Source organism: Trachymyrmex septentrionalis, unplaced genomic scaffold, assembly GCF_001594115.1.
Source record: "Trachymyrmex septentrionalis isolate Tsep2-gDNA-1 unplaced genomic scaffold, Tsep1.0 scaffold114, whole genome shotgun sequence".
In the NCBI taxonomy this organism is placed as follows: Eukaryota; Metazoa; Arthropoda; class Insecta; order Hymenoptera; family Formicidae; genus Trachymyrmex; species Trachymyrmex septentrionalis.
The window spans coordinates 1,314,452-1,336,469 of NW_017304269.1; the positions used below are offsets into that span (position 1 = coordinate 1,314,452).

A 22,018-nucleotide genomic window follows, 5' to 3' on the forward strand; every position below is an offset into this window, starting at 1 on the left:
TATATGTACATATATATATACATGTATATATATGTAATATATATATAACACAAAACGGCATTCCCCTTCACACGGTCGTGTGCACGTGATTAAAAATGATCGTTCCAGAGCAAGTTTAAAGCTCCCGCTCTCTTAAAAGCTTTCCATCACTATTACTTTGAACCACCCACTGGCTCTTTCTGTTACAAAGACGGAATTCTCCACTCCACTTCGAGACTTATACTCGAAATCCGTTTCCTATGAGAATTCTGCGACTAACTTCACACGAAAAGGGTTGGAAAAGATTAAGGAGAAACAGGAGTGCAATCGAAAACTCTAGAGTTTTTGTTTATATGTATGCACTTAACATTTCAAGACACCGCTAGTTATGAGCGAATAAAGACAAGAAGTTTTGAATTATTCCATGTATTGTGCATTTCATTAATAATAAGAGTACTAATAACATCACGGATATGTCCATACATGATTTACAGTAAGTAATTATAATAAAAAAAATGTTTCTTTATTTGTAAAGTCCTATTTTAAATTGTATTTTGTTTCCAATTTTAAATTGTAAAATCATTGTATTATTTTAATTACTTCAGAAAATTTAGAAACTTAATGGACATCATGTGGACTATCTTAATATGACATGATATTATAATCAATACAACATGTAATGTTATGCACATGTTATACATAATTCGACAATTTGGTATGTTATGTTGTACTCGTATATTATTCATTGACTAAGTTATATGATTCGTTACTCATTTTAATGTAAAATCTTTTTCGTTGTTTTATTTTTAATTACTGAAGAGGACCCTAATCTGTGGATCAAAATGTTTAATAAATTGTAATATTCAATAAGTCAGATATCGCAGCAATATTTTATGTCAGCTCTTGACGGTTTTTTTATCTTATTTTATTAATTGTATCCTTATTTTCTTAATTGTACTGCCTGGATTTGCGCGAAATTACTGAATCAAATCACCTTAATAATCCAAGTACTACAAGTATTACTATTATTGTCCTGTGGATTTCGACTTTGTAAAGATAAATTCGAAGAAAAAGAATATGATGCGCTGAATGATAAATTATTTAATCTCGATGCTACTATCGGTAATTGAGTAGAAAATCGCGAAAAACTTGCTAAAATTATGGAATTAAATCGCCTTCATAGTCATATATTATGTTATTAGCTCCTTTATACTGTTCATCTTGTCTGAAATTCTTTGATATTTTTCTTAACTCTGTGCCTATTTCTCGTTCATCCTTCACTAAATTCCTTGGTTTACACCTCTTAGTCTTTTCATTTATGTCATATTGTCAAAATATTTTGTCTTCTCTATCCTTTTCATATTCTCATTACCTTTCAAAAACTTCTCATTTCTTAATCTCTTGTTATTTCTCTATTATGCTGATATAGTATATATTCCTATTCTTAACCAAAAAATAATTGCTTATTCAACGCATTCAATATTCATATCTTCGTTTTTCTTATGGCGTTTGTTAACACAGCCACATAGCTTCATAGTATGTATTCTGGATGGCTTAAAATTCATTAGCACATTCTGCTTCGTCTATGTTGTTTATGTATTTCTTCTCCGTTCCAATGTTACTCTTTACCCGAGGTGCCTCGGGTACTCTAACATCGAACTTTTTCCCCCAACACCTCAGACATCTGTTATGATGACCATGTCATATTCATATTCTTTACATCTTTCTTGCTGTCTTTTCTTACACAGATGTCAAATATTTTAATATTTTCCACTTTCTTCTAACATCAAATCCTCATCTTCTCTATCTTCTTTTCATATTGCAATTCCTCGTTTTATTGTCTCACCAAAAATTGTTCTGCTTCTCATACAGGACATACAATCATTACATGTCATTTGGCAAACGTTTTGCCGATAAAATTGGCATATTTTTCATTTCAAAGATATTTTCGTCGGCATCAAACTTACATATTTAAAAAACGTTATTTATAACGTCCACTCAATAAAACGCTCCGACATAGTACAACTTATTTTCGATTCATCATTTCGATTTATCATATAGATTTACCATGTTAAAGACGATTGAAATCACGTGTTCTCTTCTGGTGTAAAAGAAGATATTATAAAAAATAATACTTTATTATTTGATAGAATAAAAAGACGAATTACTTAAACTATCATTTACAAACTGTTTGACTATCTCTCTGATATGGTTAAATTTATACATTTCATTTCTAATTAATAATATTCAAAATATAAAGAAATCCTCTCCTCTTATAGTGATGTAATACTTAATGATTTCATTTTATGGGTTTAAAATTTTAATATAAACTAATATTTTGCTATATGTAATTGTTATATATAATAAAATTATGAAAAAGTAAATTAAAATTATCACCACAAAAAGAAAATAACATTATATATACTCTCGTAAAGTGCTCATTAGGTCGGCTACGATGTTAAATAATACGTATGCCTTAGAGGCATCTTTTTAATTGGCACGAAACGACACCGGTAACAAGAATAACAGCGTCATTGTTTCGCGCCGTAAGAAAAGGCTATTAACATGGCACGCGAAGAGGGCTCGAAATAAGATTTCCTTTTAATTGTGTCGCTTTAACAGCTTAATTATATCTCACGTTAACAAATGAATGTATTTAATGAAATTTAACATCATTATATATATATATATAAAATTATTATCATTATCTCCTTCCAATTCTAGAATTGGAAAGAGATGAGAAACAAGTTGAACCTCGGTTAAGAGTTAACCATAAGTTATGCACTGAGAGAAAAAAATGGTTAAAATAACCATAATTTAATTATAATTTATAGTCATTTTTTGGGACAACTATAAATTTATAATTGTTTTGACAATATGAATTATAGTAATCTGAACACTGACTTATGATCATAACGATCATAATATGTCTTTATTCAATTAATTGTTAGGTTATCTTACACATGAATCATATTTGCATATTAAATTATGCTATAAAATGTTACAACTATACGTATAAGGTTATTGTTACTAAAATTATAGCAATAAAAATGATGAAAATAACTATAAAAATGATGTTTCTAACCATAATTATTTATCATACAATTATAGTCACAAATACAATATACTTTTCTCTCAGTGTGAAACTGGGCCTTAATAAAACACACGGTCTCGAGCTTGTGCAAATTGTAGACAAAAACTCAGTTGAACCTGACTTGTCAGAATAAAAAAGGGACGTACATTCAGCTGAGTTATGACATCATAAACGAGAATTATCTAGGAGTTTTAGTAAAAATAGAAAGCAACTAAATTTATTCACCTGAGAATTTATACAAGTAATTTATTTATACTGACGCAATTAATTCTGTTTATTATCAAATTCTTCTTACAAATTTTGTATTATTCAATTATAATTTAAAAGAGGGTATGTACAAATGAGAATAATATCACTCTCCGTGTCATGCTGTGTAAGACATCGGCAAGCCGACCAATCGCAAAGCATGTCGCTTCTCTCACATCCGCTTTCGCAACATGGCAGAGCCAATTACAGAGTAGTCGGCATTGGCCGATCTCTACTTAGAGAAAAGATTTTTTGTTCTTTAGTGAGAAGGCGAGAAACAAATTTCGCTGAAATATGTAGGATAAATTGAATTTTCTGGCAATTTCCCATATTCTTAAGCCTACATTCTTTATTATTCAACGTTTCTGTTCACTGATGGCTCTTTATGTGTTACAATCATCATTCCGTGTATATTTACTATTCACCATTGGATCTGCTATTTTCAATTTAACAATTGTGATTACAGTAATCAGAGACTTACAAAACCACCAGATATCGATTTTCATGTATCGGATTCGCCATTTTTAATTGCACAGTTTTTACTTCACTTTGAAATCAGTGACCAAAAAAGACTACACAACATGCTCCTGTATTCGGTGGCTATGTATCAAAACTCGAGAAGATATTGCGCACTATAGGTAACACGTGGGTTGCTTTGGTGCTTTAAATTCAATAACTTCTGAATAAATGGTCGGAAATTAGTTTTTCAAAAAAAAAAAAATTCAAACTAGAAATATACAACTAGAAGTATAAATTGTTAGATATTTTTTTTTAATTTTTTTTTTCAAATTATTTGGTTTTATATTTCAAAATTTGTCAATTTTTTTCCGATTTTTTACAATTTTTTCAATTTTTGCGGTTTGCATAAAACATTTTTATAAGCATCGAAAAAATATTTGTAGTATTGTTAGAACATTTCTGAATGAAATGCCGAAAAACAGGCTTTGATATCATTTTTATTTAGTCGAAAAAATTAATAAAAAAGTTACTTCCAAAAAAAACTGCGATTATATTGCGATTATCTAAAAAATGGAGAGTGATGGAAAAAAAACGGATAACGTAGTCGTTTTCAGCTCATCAAAATCCTACAGAAAAATCTTTCAAAGTCCAAAGCACAAAACCGCCCCCTAAATTTCGTCGGCCTGTATTAAAGAGTAACAGTAGAGTTATAATTGATTTTATTAAATAATTATAATAATAAGAATGAGTTTCTGGGAGTGATACGGTTTGTTTTAGATTCCACCTTTTTTTCATTTGACAACAAAATTTATAAGCAAAGCTTTGGCATTCCCGTATAATGTCAAGTTGTAATATCAAGATTCACCCGAGCTCTTATTATAAGGAATATGCGGGCATTTTCGATAATTAATTTTGTACAGCGATTTTTGCGATAAGTTAATGTCGTCTGAAGAGGACTCAATCTGGTAGCCGAAACTTGTAACGTTTGTATATTTGAATTTAAACTGAGTTTTTTTTATTATATATTTTTTCAATTTTCTTTTTTTTATTTGTAATTTATTCCTTTAATTGTATAACTATTGAAAAAATGTGTTTGACTCTTACTTTGCTCTTTATTTATTATTATTTATTAAATAATTATTTCAATATAAAAAAGAGAGACTGTCAGCGATCAATGAGTTTAAGGGATCAGATTAGCAAAATGCCATACTATTGTATTATTTAACTATGCATAACTCAAAATGTATACAGCCAAATAAAATATTAAATAGATATTAAATAATAAAACACTCAAATATACATACATTCATGTGATAATATGCTTAAGTTTAAGAAGAATAAAAAAGTATAAGCAATATTAAGTGCTGAAATGTGTGCCTTAAAAACATTTCAAAATGCTTAAGGTAAAAATGCATTATAATAAATGCCTATTATGTATATTGACTTATTAGCGTCATGGTGTAATAGCAAACTACTGAACAAATAATTCCATAAGTAATCACTAGAATTCGCGGTGATATTAAGAGAGGGGCCATTATATTTACATTGGCCATAATATCACCTTCTCCGCCTCTATGTTTCTCTCTCACAGAATTAAATAAATATTCTTTTAATCATACACACACACACACACACACACACACACACACACACACACACACATCATTTTAATGATGACGGCTATTAATTAGTAGAATAAAACATTATTTATTGCCTGTAATAATGTTTTATTCGGCGGCGTATTTTTAATACATCGAACGTATTTTCTCACGTAATCCTGACAACGCAAGATCGATTTCGGTGCTCCAAGTCGCCGAGCCCCCGCGCTAACAGGAAATGCAGGAAACGTTTTCCAATTTCCACGTTTCATCGTCGGGGACAAGTCCGGGAAGGGTTGGAGGGAGAGACCGATCGATCGGCGGTGCAATCGTCACTAGCTGCATCGCCACCCCTTCATCTTCCATTTTCAATACTTCAAATCGTAATTCTTTTTCCTCCAAAATCAATGCGAGATGTATTAACGCAAGACACATTAAGTTAAATTACTAATAAAGTCAAAATTCTTTCCATTTTCAACCATTTCTTCGAGATTCAGAAAAGAATATAATAAAATATTCCAAACATAATCGACGAGCCAATCGACGTATTTTTTATCACATCCTTTTATCGTCATGTCATAGAAACGAGGGCGACGTCACGGCCATGCCATGTCCTGCTCTCCTTCCTTTTTCTTCTTTGCCTTCTTCGTTTCTATCTTTTCCTCGGCGCCCTCCTCTCCCTCCGTCCATTAATTAACAGGCTTTGTACTTTTAAACGATGTTAAATAAACGGTATTGTTCACGGGGAAAGGACTGAAAAGCGGGCGCCATTGTGCTTTAAGCTCGCTCCTCGTCCTTGTCGTCGTCGTCGTCGTCGTCGGCAGCAGAAAGAAGGAAAGAGAGGCTGAAGGAGTATTGCCCGCGAATGCCAACTTACTAATACCATCAGTGCTGAGAAGTCTTTGTTCTAAACAAATACGTCGAATACCCCGTCACCCCCGCCGCCTATCCCACCCCGCCCCTCTCTTGTTCGACCGTGCCACCTGTCTTTCAGACGGGAAAACGTGTATCGATTGGATAAGCCATAATATAAATAGAGAGCAGGGCTACCCCCTTCGCGCGACCGGAAGTCGCTTCGGCTTTTTGATTCTGTACACAAATCTACGCGACCTATGAATCATCAACTCGGGTCGCTACTTCTGAAATAACGGACATGTTTTTACTAGGAAATGACTATCTTTCTACATATATTTGAAAAGATTATGTTTACATTATAAATTGGACAAAAATATCACTTAATAATATCAAAAATATTACAGTAAAGTTTCGCATTTTACTCTACCAATACAGATGACATCATAATCAAGCGAGATAAAGAAACGCCGAATATCTAAGGAATTCTAAGGAGAAAATATACGTTTCAAGAGGTTTTATTTATTAAGAATAGTAGTTCGATCCCGGCATGGGCTGTGTTATCAGTTCGCTATTGTCTCGAAAGACACAACGTCGGATTCTCATCCAGTGCTTGCCGATACCTTTCTTCAGAGTTCATTGTGCGCTACCACGTATCCGTATTGTCCAACAGCCGACGTGCTCTGTTGTTGTTAGCAGGCAGTAACAACAACAGCAGGAGCAAGGGATTTGTGGGGTTCGCTGTGAATCCTCGGCACCCTGCGCTCTTATCAATTTCTCTCTATTGCTTTTCTCCTCTCCTCTTTTATTTTCCTCTTTTTTCAATCTTTTAGTTTCACAAAATGATTGTTTGAAAATGATGGTAATTCGCTAATTTCTAAGAAGTTTAGTCTCTCTACTTATTTAAATTATTCAAATTATTTAAAAAAATTTCATTTAAATTTGATTATTTATTTCTTTCCCTATTTTTCTATATCGAAAATTTTTATCTTATCCGAACGAAACTTTGTATTCGGTCGTTCGGAATATTACTTCGCTTTCTTTCCTTTCTTCCGGCAACTTTTTTATTCGTGTCCGGTAATCCTGACCAAAGCTACATGAAAGGAAAGATATTAAAGTCCTCATGCGAAACTTGGAGAGTACGAAAAAGTCGCACTCTTGACAACTTCACGACCGGTTCATCCTGAACAAATCCCGAATTAAAACCTCGAATTGAGCCATTTCGTTTGACAACAATAACAACAAATTTTCTTCGTGGATTCCTATTTCCAAGATAATCAACATCGGCGCTTCTCGTGTAATTTATGTTTTCAAACTTTCTTTTAACAAGACTTGGACATTTCTTAAGAGGTCTTTCTAAGAAAAAAATCATTCTAAAGGTGTAAATTTAAAGAAACGCAAACCAGATATTCTGGATTCCGTATTCGATCTTTTTATAGCAATCCTTTTGCTACCGAATTTCTCAACAAAATCGGTCTCCAGTAAACAGCTATGAGCTTCGTAGCGTCGCGACGCCGACGTCTCACCGTGGCGGCCATTGTTGGCAGCGTCGCAGTGCAAATCCCGGGCGCATTGTACCGCCGTTGCATCAGCCTCGGCGTCGGGGTAGGTATCGCACCTCGCTACCAACGGGTTCCGCTTCCAGAATACCAGAACCGGGGCTTCGCGCTTTGTGCGCACCTCGGCGGCCGACAACAAGTGGTAATTAATTCTGTGCAAAACAATCAGCCCGCTAGCATAGTGGAGGGAGACGCAGAGAATGGCGAAAGGGTTAAAAACGATTCGCGATTTATCCCTTCCATCCCTCCCGTCCCTGAGGCCCGCCGTGAAATCCCAAAAGCGTTTGAACGCGAATCGCAATGGTGTGTGAACGTGTGAAATGCAATACCGGAAAAGCAATAATTAATCGTATAATGATAATTTTAAACTTGCTACTGAATTTGTTTCTCACAATTATATCTGTTATATTATAATTAATTATAAACGGTAATTAATATATGCTCGAAAGTATCAATATTTGAGAATCAATTTTAGAAATTTAAATAATAAATATTCAAGAAGAATTCAAGTTTATAGCGATGCATTAAATGCCGAGAAAATTAACACTTTGTATTATTTTATCAGTTGATGAAAAATGAAATCGCGTCTAATCATAAAAAGGAAGGTAAACGAGAAAATTTAGGTGTTCTAATATAAATAAACTTAAGATAATGCATAATGATATAATGACATAAAGATAATGTTACAATAATGCAAATTTAGTTAACTTGGACCGATATTATTGTAACATTCTTTATACTATTGTATCATTAATCTGCATTATATTAAAGTTTACTTGCATTAAGATGCTTAAATTTTCTCATTTGCTTCCTTTTCTTAAGGTAGAAGCGATTTTTCGTCAACTGGTACATAACTGGTAATACATACAAAGTGCCAACTTTCTCAGTATTCTTAATATGCGTACCATAAATGATCTCTCTTTTCTTAAATATTTATCATTCAAATTGCTAGAATCGGTTCTCAAATATTGACTTGCAAACATGTTAATTATTGTTTACTATTAATTATATACTGAATACGGTTACCAGAAAAAAACTCGTAAAATTAAACAAATTATCTAATTAATTAATTATTTAATAAGAGGTCTGTTTTTATTACTGCATTCTGAACCGGTGCAATAAGCTGAAATGAAATAAACGTATATTTGTTTCACTTCAACTTATTGCACTGTGTGTACCAGTTCAGAAAGTGCAGCAATAAAAAACAGACTTAAGAATTCAGAATTACGTTTGCAGAGTGATTGTTTCATCTACATATGTAAATAAATATGCGCTTTTTCCATGTATGCATATCAATATTTACATTTCAGTAAAGAATCACGTGTCTCTCTTTGACTTTCTACAAGCAATTTCGCAAATGTTGGTTGACATGGCTTCTATACCGCATTTTTTTTTTAATATCAGAAGCTTCATCATATAATAGATACCATAGCAAAGGAATGCCTTCGAAACAAAGATCTAACTATCTACTTAATCCTAAATAGATACGGACATAATGTGGAAAGAAAGGTGATCTATTGTATAATAGTGAAGGTTCAGTGATCTCGATCAATCATTGCCCAGAAATTGAGCTCATTTAATTAATTGAACTCTGGTTTGTCATGTCAGAGGTGACTGGTTTGTCATGTCAGACCTGACTTTGATCCTGGCAAGAAGCAAAATATTTACGTTTATGTCTCCTCTCGGAGAAGACCGACAACCTCCCGAGAGTGTCTTTGACACTAGAGTCCTCCCTGAGAGAAATACTTTCTGCCTACAGCAATCGAAAAATCCGGAACCGGTAAAACTGTAGGTCTTACATGCTTGTGGCAATTATTGAATAATCAACGTACCACAAGCATATGAGACAGTACAACACAGACCAGAAACCTAAGATAAGAAGAAGAAGAAAAAGAAGAAGAATCTTTGATGTTTTTTTTTTATCATATAAAATTAGAAATAAGTTTTAAATATTACAACAATCTAATTATTATGAACATTACGTGTTTACATATAGAATTGTTATGCGTCTTTCCTGATCGTGATATACACATAAAAATCATAACACAAAAATTATTACAGGTGCAGAATGGAAGCTCCTTACAGAGGATGAGAAACGCCCGTTCATCGATCAGGCGAAGAGGTTACGTGCACAACACATGAAGGAACATCCTGATTATAAGTATAGACCGCGAAGGAAACCCAAAACTTTGCGAAAAGAAGGCTATCCTTATAGTATTCCGTACCCAAGTGTTCCCATGGACGCTCTTCGAGCAGGTAATTATTTATAATATTAATCTTATTATACAGATTGCGAATAGATCAGATTAAACTTTATTTTAACAATCAAATAACAAATTTTTATATTACTTTCTGAGATATTATTAGGTACTAAAATTATTATTAGGTACTAAACTTAGTTTCCGCGATTTTTTTTTGCTTAAAAAACTCATTTATCTTGATATCAAAAGTAAAAAATCAAATCGATCAAAGTATTGCCCTTGCTAGCTGGCAATAAGTGGATTCCCTGACGATAAAACGATTGGTCTTTTGAAGCAATCCATAAATGTAAGCCGCGGAAACTAAGTTTAATATGTAATATAATTAAAGTGTAACCATGTCTAATCTACGTTGGAAGTTAGTTCGTTCTCGTCGAGACAAGACGAGACTCAAATCTCGTCTCAGTATCGTTTTAGTCATCACCCTTTTTATTATTTTAAACAAAACTATTGTTTATAACATTGATACAAGAAAAACACACTAAATTTATTTCAATAACACTAATTAATTAAGTCTCAGTATTGCTATAAAAAAAAAACTTGTAAATAATTATTGGAGAAACTTTATTAAAAATGTCGAAATGTGACATATTATCTCTTAAAATTAGCACTTCTTTTGGTTTGAACTAATTACTAAAAACCTCGTTTTCAACGACTTTTATCTTTAACTTTCTTATCAAAACTGATTTAATTCATGGTTTGCCTTAAGTACCATATTGCCAAAAATATATGAAATAGAGCACGAACTTTTTTTTAACATTTTCTCATTACAGTCGAAAATGAGTTTATAATGGGAAAATGTATTAATTTGTAAATGTATGTTTAATTTAACATCTTATTTCAATTGACAATGTATTTTTTACATAATGTATTTTTTATGCAAAAAATTATTATTTTGTCTTTTTTTTTAGTATCTATATGTATCTCTTTGTAGTTGATAGAAGCCACTTTGTTGGATCGCAGTGCAGCGAAGTGGCATATGAAAGTGTTGTTGCAAATATTGTACTTCCTACAGTTGTGTAAACACTCGTGGTGAACATTTGCGACTATACTGACGTCATGTCTGGTTAGTTTATTGTAACAATTGGGCGGACATAATGGAAACGAGCTCGCGTGTAAAAGCGGTGGAAGAACACAGAAAACACACGGTTACCAATTTGTTTAATTAATACAGGATGGAGGCGCGAACGCATTATGCGTGGTGAACACGATGATTTGTAATTTAATAATTGCAATCTTTCTGTGACACCGTGACAAAGGATCGCATACAAACGGGTTACGCCTGCATTACGTGATAATACGCGCGTGTTTTTCATATAAACAATCTCGCCATCCACTTATTTATTTGTCGTCCGAAAGTGTATGGATAATTGCATTGTTAAAAGTAACGAGTATTTATACAAGATATTTTATAAATATTGCCACGTTTGAATTAGTAGTCCAATTTGTAGTTAGACCATACGCTACATTGTAATTATTTAAGGCAGCTCACTGTGTGGCGTTAAAATATTAATTAATTGTTTAAATCGGACTGTTATAGTCGTCGTTGATTAGCATCTCTTACAAATTATATCACTGGTAATATCACGTTTTCATTATCATATATAATTAAATTATATCCCGAATAAAATAAATAAACGGACTTCGCGGTTGTCAGATAAACCATTAGTCTGATATATATTTTGTGAGTTTTTAGACAATTCAAGTCACACAAACGACTTGAATTGTCATCGAACAATGCATCGAACAGCATGTCGATAATTTACTTCGTCTTATAATACTCCCTTGATTCATGCTGCAGCTGAAAATGCAACTTTTAACTATCAATAATTAATTAATAACTTGCAATTAATATTTTATTAATTTAAACTCCAGTATTTATATTAGCTCAATAATCTGCTTCCGAAGATAATAAAAAAAATCTTTTTATTCATTTTATGTACAATATAATATTATCAGTCTTTATTTATTTCTTTAAATACAATAAGAATTATTTTCATGAGTATTTTGATTTCATTGCGCTAAAAATCATTCCATGAGTAATCATTCATTTCGACTTAATTGCTGTTGCTTCTATGTAATATGTTACAAAACAAAATGTTTCAAAAAATTTATGTTTATATTCAAAAACATATTTCTTAATAAACTCGGGCTGTTGTTTCTTCTATAATTCTATAATTCTTACTATAATTGTTCGTATATAATGTATGTGTATTAAATTAAAAGTACAGATGTTTCAATCCTTGATATGATTGAATCCTCTTCAATGCATAAATATAATTATTTACATTATGTGCAATAATAAATAAAAATTACAAAATATAATAAATAAGTTACAATTAGATACCTAATACTAATCAGATATCTAATACTAATTAATGCATGAATATATGATCGGTAAACTTCATGAAAATGTAAAGTTTAATTTCAAAAGAATAGTTTAATATTAAAGATAAAGATTATACAACGGAGAAAAGAATGAAATCTACAAATGAAATTATTTTATTCATTGCTATAGGACAATTATTTCGTAATAATTGTACTCCGTGTTTCAGAGAGAGATTTATTCGTTTTGATTAATTTGTTCATGATAGTGATAACCGTACAATTCTCGTTATTGCAAGTTATCGCAAGATCTCAATTATAATTGAAATATTTACATATATGTATATTCACATATGGACTACAAAGAGAAAACAAACTTTGAAATGGCATTCTTCTCTTATTTATGTTAAAACATTTTTATTAGTTCACGATTTTCACAGCTAGATATTTAAATTATTTATCTCACTTTAAACTATTTTTCCTACGTAAGTTTTATTTCAAAATCATAAAGGCTTAGTACTTACTGAAAAAAAGTATTACTGAAAAAATGCAAAAACCAGACAAGTCAAGCAATTCAAGTAAATGATAAAATTCATTAATAAATACGCTTCTGCATAAACCTAGGGAAACATCCTATTATATATACGATGAAAGCAATATCTATTGTGCAAAGTAATGGAATACTTTTATTACCACGGTTTCCTTACCGCTATTGTACATCCAGCGTGGAAACGATGGCGTTCGAATATTCATGCCACATTATATTACGCACCAGTATCCACATAACGTAATTTATCGTCGTCATGTAATTCGTGCCCGCGTAGGCGAGTTTACGGATATCCTTCGCGAGCGCCTTTCCGTTTGAGAAATTATTAATTCCGACACTAGTGATATCGCGATTAAGGCCGGAATTTATCCTGACACCCACGCATTCTCGCGACTAAAAGTAGCGATCGGTAATCTCCAATTTATCGGACATGTGGAGACTCTCTTGTCCTTCGTTTATATCTCTTTCGTGTTTCGATCATCTCCTCTTTTTTTTAGATATTCCTTCCTCACAAGTTTCTATTCAAGTTCGGATTGAAATTCCTGCATAGTTTAGATATTCCTAAACGGAGAATATATAAAATGACACGCAGTTTTAAGATACACATATTTTTAAAAATTTATAAAATTTTACTATTTACTTAAGTTTTTTACGGAAATTTTTTTCAAATTAAAGATATAAATCATATTTGATATAACCATCAAAAATTATTTTATTATCATTATGTGTGTAACTGTAATAAATTTTATTTAATTTTTTAGTTATTATTTTATGTTTTCACAAAAAAAATTAAAATAAAGAAAAGCTAATGTGAGCTGATAGTTATAGTTATTCATGCATAATGTATGTAAAATATATAAATTAAATATTATTGAAATTAAGGCTCATTAGAGAAGCACATGAATCGATGATAAGATGATAAAAATAATGAATCGACGAATAAGATGATGAATCGGTGATAAGATGATGAATATGATGAATTGGTGAATCGATGATGCATCAAATGAATCGATAAAATCAAGGAAAGATACCTTTTGTGTGAAAGATTATATCAAGTACAAAACGTTATATTGCAGTGACGGATTACTTCCGAGAGTCTATGGATTCCGAAGATTCACAAACCGGAGTTGTCCTCTCAGAATTATTGTTTCATCGAAACCTTTTCAAGAAGGTTTTTAAATTTCAACTCAAATCATCATATTGCACAAAAGAAAGGTACAATTTTTTTTTAGTTGACAGAACTTTTTTACTTTCTGACTTTATGTTTCATACAAAAAATTTGATATTTATTATTAACGTTTTACTAGATAATGACTATCCATTAACTTTTATTTTTGACATAGTTCAACGTATAAAAAATTTACTTAAAAATAAGACACATAGTACATAAAGATTTGGTTGACAATGTCTGTGCGAATGAATCTGCATCTTGGTTTACGGTACCATTTATTCCTCTTCATACAGAAAAATTTAAACGGTTCAATAGAAACGACATCAGGGTATCTTTTCATAGTCCTAATAAAATGGATAAATATATTAAAGTACAAAAGAATATCTGTCCCCATACATCTAAGAGAAATGTAGTTATAAGATATCATGTAATAATTGCGATGCGTCGTACGTTGGACAGACGAGCAGACAATTGAAAACCAGAATTACAGAACATCGTAATCATATTACATAACACTTCTGTCCGTTCTGTGATAACGGAGCACAATATGATCATGATTTCCAATGGGATAAAATAAGGAAAATAAGGAAAAATGGATTAAAATTTTAGATGAAGAGCCTTACTATAGGAAAGGCTTAATTTCTGAGATGCTCAATATTAAGAAGCAGAAAAATAGTTTAAATTTAGAACTACTGGCACTGAAGGTCTTCATAAGGCATATATACCTATTGTAAATAAGGTTTGACTTTTCGATGTCCGTCTCTGTTAGTCCGTCTCTTGGTGATCACTCCGTGGTGATCCGTATCAGCGAGCGTACATAATAATCGATACACAATGTCCGTCTTACACATCTGCATTCCACTTAACATTATATTTTCTAATGGTTTTTCATACTTATATGAACATACTTGTTTGAATAATTTACACATGATTTTTGGTGAATTTTAATTACTTATTTCCAGTATGTTAATTTAGTTGCGTTTATTTTTTCGTAAGAAGTCTTTTTATCTTTTTTATCAACTAGAATTTTTCCAAGAGATATGAAACACATTTGACTATTCAATCGTATGTGAATAATGTCGAGTTCTACATCAAGACTCACCCGAACTGTGAATATAGTAAATATGCGAACATTTCCGATAATTAATTTTGTATTGCGAATTTTTTCGATAAGTTAATGTCTGAAGAGGGTTCAATCCGGTAGCCGAAACTTGTAATTTATTTGTATTTAAACTGAGTTTTTATTTTATTATATATTTTTTCAATTTTACTTTTCTCTATTTGTAATTTATTCTTTTAATTATGTGACTTTTTTAAAGAAATGTGTTTGACTCTTACTTTGCCTTTTATTTATTGTTATTTATTAAGATATTAGAATAAATAAATCGTAATGTAAAGTATGTATTAAATTAAAAGTATAGACGTTTCAACTCTTGGTATTGGTCTTCTTCAGTGCATAAATATAATTATTTACATTACATAATAATAAATAAAAATTACAAAATACAATAAATAAGTTAACTTAGATACCTAATACTAATCAATGCATGAATATGTGATCGGTAAATCATCGTTAACTTCATTGAAATTAAATTAACGATTTGTTACAATACGATGTGAATATAATGAGATGTTAGAATAATGATATGTCAGTTTGCAAAGAGAATATTAACCCTTCGTAACACATTGGGTGTGAACCACAAAATTATTTTAACTCTTTAAAACTCAATTTTCTTTTACAATGTTCATAAAAAAATCTCTATTTTTTCAATTCCCTACATTCAATATGCAAATATTCTTTATCCAAAACCAACTTACAAACTAATTTTTTTTCAAAGTATCATACCTGAACAACAATTCTGTAATGTTTAACTTTTAATATTGAATTTTTTAAAAGTTTACAATTTTTCCAAGATTTTATTCCTTTTTTCTCTATTCATTAAACTCAAGAATTTTTTTCATAAAAACTGTAATAAAATTTCAAGTCGAAGAACTTATCTATACTTTTATTTATGTTTCTTTAACATTTAGTTGACGCTTCCTTTACATTCCATGTTCCAATTTTTGCTTCTTACGAGTTTTATTTACATTTCTGTTATTCCCTTACACTTCTTTTACACTCCAATTAACGCTTTATTGACACTCGCTTTACGTCTTATTTTTATCAAGGAAATTAATAAGATAAAGAAATAATAGTATAAATTAGATTATTGTCAGAAAAAAAATCAAATTTTTAAGATATAAAACTTTTTGAAACAAATTAATAGTTTGCGGAAAAGAAGTTGCAAAGAAAGAATTAGTGGAAAAAAATGTGTTCTCGAAATTTCACAATTTATCATCGGTCGGATACGTTTCGGAGCTAATTATTTAATGGATGACGGATTTACGATCGCGAGTTATCCGCAAAGTTACGTGCTCTCAGCCCTCAGGCGTGACCGGTGAGCCGCGGACTTTCGCATAACGTCGCAGTAGCTTAAGACAATTCGATAAATAATGAACCAGCGACATGTTTATTCGCTCGCGTGTCTGTATTCAATGAATCCTCGAGCGAACACGCAAAATACAGCCCTACCGCGCCGAAGGGAATTATTCAAGGATTTATTCTGTGCGCTCTTCATCCTTCCATCGCTTGACTTCCGCACCTCCAAGATATCAAGTCGATCGAAAATACACATGCACTAAAATTGAAAACGAAGTTTCTTTAAAATCCTTAAGAAATATAATCGAACGATGAATATTCTTTCCGGACTACATCAAATTTTCTTTCATTCGTTTATTCTTTCACAAAGAGAGGGAAGGAGGAAAAAAGAGAAAGAGATAATAATATCATTCTTAACTAATTAAATAAGAGTAAAACCCGAGGGAAAAATCGCTAAAAAAAAATAGATGTTTACCCGAACTTTTGACTTCAAAAACTTCACGGACCGTTATGGATTTCGTGAACTTCGCCGGATTTTGCCGGATTTCATAAAAGTCTTCAATTTTGAGGAATTCATCAGATTTCTGAGTTATACATCGGAATTCAAGAGTGATCCTATCGAATTCATCGGACTTTATTGGATTTCATCAGACTTTTCCGGACTTCATTGGACTTCAAGAAATTAAACGAACTTCTGATGACTTGTGTGTGTGTGTGTGTGTGTGTGTGTGTGTGTGTGTGTGTGTGTGTGTGTGTGTGTACACTAAACTTTACCGGACTACATCAGACTTTACCAAAATTTACCAAACTGTATCGGACTTTAGCGGACTACATCGGATTTCATCGAATTTCGAGGAATTCATTGGACTTCTGACGGGTTGTACCTCGGAATTCAAGAGTGATTACCCCATCGAATTCTCCATAAAGAGTGGCTTCCCCCTTGGTAAAACCATAAATGGATGACAAGATTCTTATGAAAACTTACGTATCATCCAGATATGGATAACATAACAGTCAAGTGTTAATCACCAGTTAAAAAAGAAATTTCAACAAGTGACAGCAAACAAAAGATAAGATATTTAAAAATATAATATTATTAAAAAAAAAAACAATTCATCGCTTACGTGTATCGCTGTCCATACAACGTGTACTCCTTTATCTATTCTTATCTATTCTTTATTCGAGTCTCGTGAAAGACTACGTAACCGTTTGAGTCGGCGAGTTTCGAAACACGAAGAGCTAGATGCGCTGAGCTGAGAAAATGACATAGTGCCGCGGAATCTTTTGTGTTTGCGTTTGAATTATTATGCGACGAATTACGACAGAGACGGTCACGACGCGCGTAAAATATTTAGTCTTAGTAATCAGACTCCGTTTCTCTCGCGCTTTCGTCCGGCGTGGAAATTCAAAATTACGTAATCTGGTACAGGAATCGAAACAATGGAGATAATACAACCCAGCAAATATGTAAATGTCTACAAACCAAGAGGACTCACGTGTTGAGGTTGATTCATCGAAGTCTAACCTCGAAATTTTGTAAGTGAAATCAAAAAGATAAATCAAAATCAGCAGATGCTATAAATCATGTCTAATTAACGTCATACGTTCAACACTATTTTAGAACCCTATATACAAACATATAGGAGGTAATTAACATTCAAGTTAGGCCAAAGTCGTCACCAGCATCTTATTCATGTACATTGTGATTATTTTACAGGAATGGCCGGTAGCATGGGTCAAGCTGCAATGGGCTCCTATTACACCCCCGCCGCGGCTTACGGCTCGCTCTCGGCGGCTAGCATGGCTGCAGCCGCAGCAGCGGCTGCACAACAATCCGCTGCATCTGGTCTCATGTCTAGTCTCGGGTCAACTCCACCGGTAAGTCAATAATTCTTTCGTGTGATCAACGTGTACGCTGCATGTCAATGCTACACTGCTTCTACCCGTAAAAAAAAGATATAGGTACCAATTAAAAAGGAATAACAAATGTATATATAGACATTATATACTTTTTAAACAAACTATATAATTTGAAAGTTGTTTTTATAACATCATATTTTTAATGAACAATTTTTATTGAATGAAAAAATTAATAAATCTAAAATAGAAATTATATAAAATATTTTAAATTTAAATGATTTTGAGAAATAAAAAATTAAATAAGCAATAAAAAAGAATAATGAGCGAGGCATAATAATAAGGCATAAGTGCAATTAAAACAAATATATTAAAATTACAAATATTGTCTAAACATTAAACTATCTTCAGTGGATTAGAAGACTAAGAATATATATATATATATATACTATATATATAATCACTAATCAAACGCTAAAACGGATTGCTCGATAAAATATATGTCACTCAATCTGATAGAGATGCAAGACCTACTAATAATTTTTGTTTTTTCTGCAAAAAGAACTAAATCAAAATTTTTTATCACAATGAAATATCTGATCAAAAATGCAGAAAATAATCTTCTTTATAAAAAAATGAAAAAATATTTTTAAAAAGTCATTCTCTATTATCTTAGACACCTGACGTGCTGAAATTTATTGGGTTATGGCAATTTTAATTTAGCATTTAAAAAACCATAAGAAACATCTAGTCCAGTTTAAAGTCATTTTTTACTGTACTGATACATTTTTAGTGTAATCTTTTTTTGTACTGTCTTTTATTGGCCAAAATTTGAATGTTTTCTTAATTAAGTTTATGATTTTCATTTTATACATAGAGATAGTGACAAATGAAGAAATTTTTTTTGTGCAGACCACTGTCAGGTATGTTTCTTTTTATAATTTATTTATTTATTATTTTTTTTTTTGTTACGAATTAAAATTTATAAAATAGTAACAAAAATTTTTATGTTTTTATGTAAATACTTTAAATATTCAAAATATAATAACTTATGCAAAATTTTATTGTGATTCACTGATTACAAATATTTAGAACAAATAGATATTTTATTTATGAACAACTAATTTCTGCATCACAATGTGACTTTACACAAATCATCTTGAATACTTAAAGTACCTACCTGTATTTAAAAAAAAAACTGAAATTTTTGTCATTATTTTATAATAATTTCCATACATTTCGATTAGAGCATAGATAAAAAAATATTATTTATTTTTATATTTTTATGTGCGAAATTACTTTTGATCTGAATGATAAATCGTCGCTAATTTTTTCATCGAAATATTTCTACATCACCAATAGCAAATAGGAAATAATGATTCATAACAATCAAAGCTTAAATAATTTCATGTGAATTTATATAATACTATATAATAATGTACATGTGGCAGATGCCGAGAAACTGACCTCAAGATTTCAATCTTGATTTACCATTTCGTTTACTTATACACACACACACACACACACACATTCAAATAATTCGCAAGTATCTATATACATACACATATATAGTATATATATATATACCATATTTGTTATCATTTAAACCGCGCGCCGAATTTCTACATCAAATACAATTGCATTGTACAAATTTCAACATGTCAGACATTTTAGCAGACATTAACCTGACATTTTACCCAATACGACAAAGTCACGACAATCACAAATCCATTTATCTTGAAGACAATTGGCGACTGGACGTATCGAGTTCGCGAGACAGATCGCTGGTCGCGTAAATACAGCAAAAAGATGAGAAAAAGAGAATTGCTCGCGCGCGTATAAAGAGAATTCAAAAAGGAGAAGGAAGGATGAGGGTGGAAACGCGGAAGATATGTAACGAGAGAAGAGGATGAGTGTAGGTACGTTGCATTCGCTGTCGTAACAAAGGAGCCCCCGGGTGGCTTCGCAAACAGAAACCGGAGACCGTGGTCTGTGTATGAATTTCCGCAGCTGGCTACGGGAGACAAACAGATAGCTAGTTATTTCTGCATTCAACGGCTGAATGGCCGACGCGTCTGGAACGAGGCACCGGCGCGATACAAGCGACCATTATTGGCGAACATCGGCGGCGAGCGGCACGCTCGAAGAATTCCAGCGTTATCTTCGTCCGGCCGAGTTCGAGCTCTTCCTTTCTCTGTGGCTTATTAGCATCGCGAAAATATCTGATCGCAAAATCTTGAGGAAGAAAGAATTATTTTAGTTCTCAAAAATCAAATAATTAGAAGTCATTGTAAAGAAAAATCTTTCTTATTAATGCACTCTATAATATGCTAGAGAAAGAGAAAAAGAAAGAGAGAGAGAGAGAGAGAGAGAGAGAGAAAGAAATATATAAGTTTGCGGGTTATCGCCGTGTATTTATTACTAACGCCAACGTTTCGTGAATCTTGTTGTTCACTTTATCAAGAGGAGCACAGTGATATTATAGTAATTATTACTAATATTTAGTAATTTATATTAACGATTGTGAAAATTACAAAATGGTAAAGGACTTTTTGACTTGGATACTTTGCTCTAAAGTTTGTTCCTTCTGTTTTTTAGTAATATTAGGTGTAGAATGAAATTCAAATTTAAAAAAAGGATTTTAAAGCTTGAAATCTCTACTTTTAAAAGCTTACTACATTTTTTAAGTTTATATGAGTTTGATAATTTTTACATACCAAAAACTACGAGCTGAAAAAGACAAAAAATTTTTTTCTCACTTTGTGGATTTGTAACGTGTCCAAAACGAATTTGAGAAAATTTTCGATTACATATCGTGAAAGCTTGATACTTTCCCTACAAAATCGTTTTTTTTTTAATATTCCTACGACTTTTGATTACTGAGTTATCGCGGATTAAATAAAAGAATTATTTTGACTTTAATTGCTCATAACTCCATTAAAAATTGTCGTATCGTATAATTTAAAAAAGAGATTTTTAAAGCTGAAACTTTACTCTATCAAGATATATTTATATTGTTGGTAAGAAAGTAATTGCGGTTTTTACTGATAGATGTCTTTTAAAAATACGCGATGACTTTTTACTACACCTAATATATTGAAGAAAAACATTACCAGAGAAAGGAACAGAATATTATTATATTGGTTTTTCTATGGTTGAAATAGCACACTTTTGGAAATTAAAGTGAGATATTTATGATATTGGTTGATATTGGTCGATATGATTGATATTGTCGATTGGTTGATATAGTTGATATTGATCGATTGGTTGGTATGGTTGATATTGGTCGATAGCACACTTTTGGAAATTAAAATGAGATATTTATGTGGTTGATATTGGTTGATATGGTTGATATCGATCGATTGGTTGACATTGGTCGATTGATTGATATTGATCGAAAGACGAAAAAAGAATTGGAGAAAAGAATTGGAGAAAGAGAATTCTAGTATAGTCTAATGCATAAAACAAATCACCTTATTAAGCATTTTCGGACATATTCGCTCAACCCTCAACTGCTTATTGTTAGACGGTAATATAAAAGACAAATTTAAGATAATAAAAATTAAAGTATAAGAATTTTTTAAAATTATATTCATGTATAATATATGTGTATATATATATATATATATATAGAGAGAGAGAGAGAGGGGGGGG

The 22,018-nt window shown here is 31.6% G+C and overlaps 1 protein-coding gene across 1 annotated transcript in view; it reads left to right on the forward strand.

Moving 5' to 3' along the window:
- LOC108753382 (transcription factor Sox-19b) overlaps positions 1 to 22,018 on the forward strand; it is a 32,205-nt gene that overhangs the window by 6,436 nt on the left and 3,751 nt on the right. The window contains exons 2-3 of the mRNA XM_018494919.1: positions 9,849 to 10,043; positions 18,225 to 18,385. Of these exons, the coding sequence (XP_018350421.1) occupies positions 9,849 to 10,043; positions 18,225 to 18,385 (356 nt within the window). The remainder of the gene's footprint in view (positions 1 to 9,848; positions 10,044 to 18,224; positions 18,386 to 22,018) is intronic.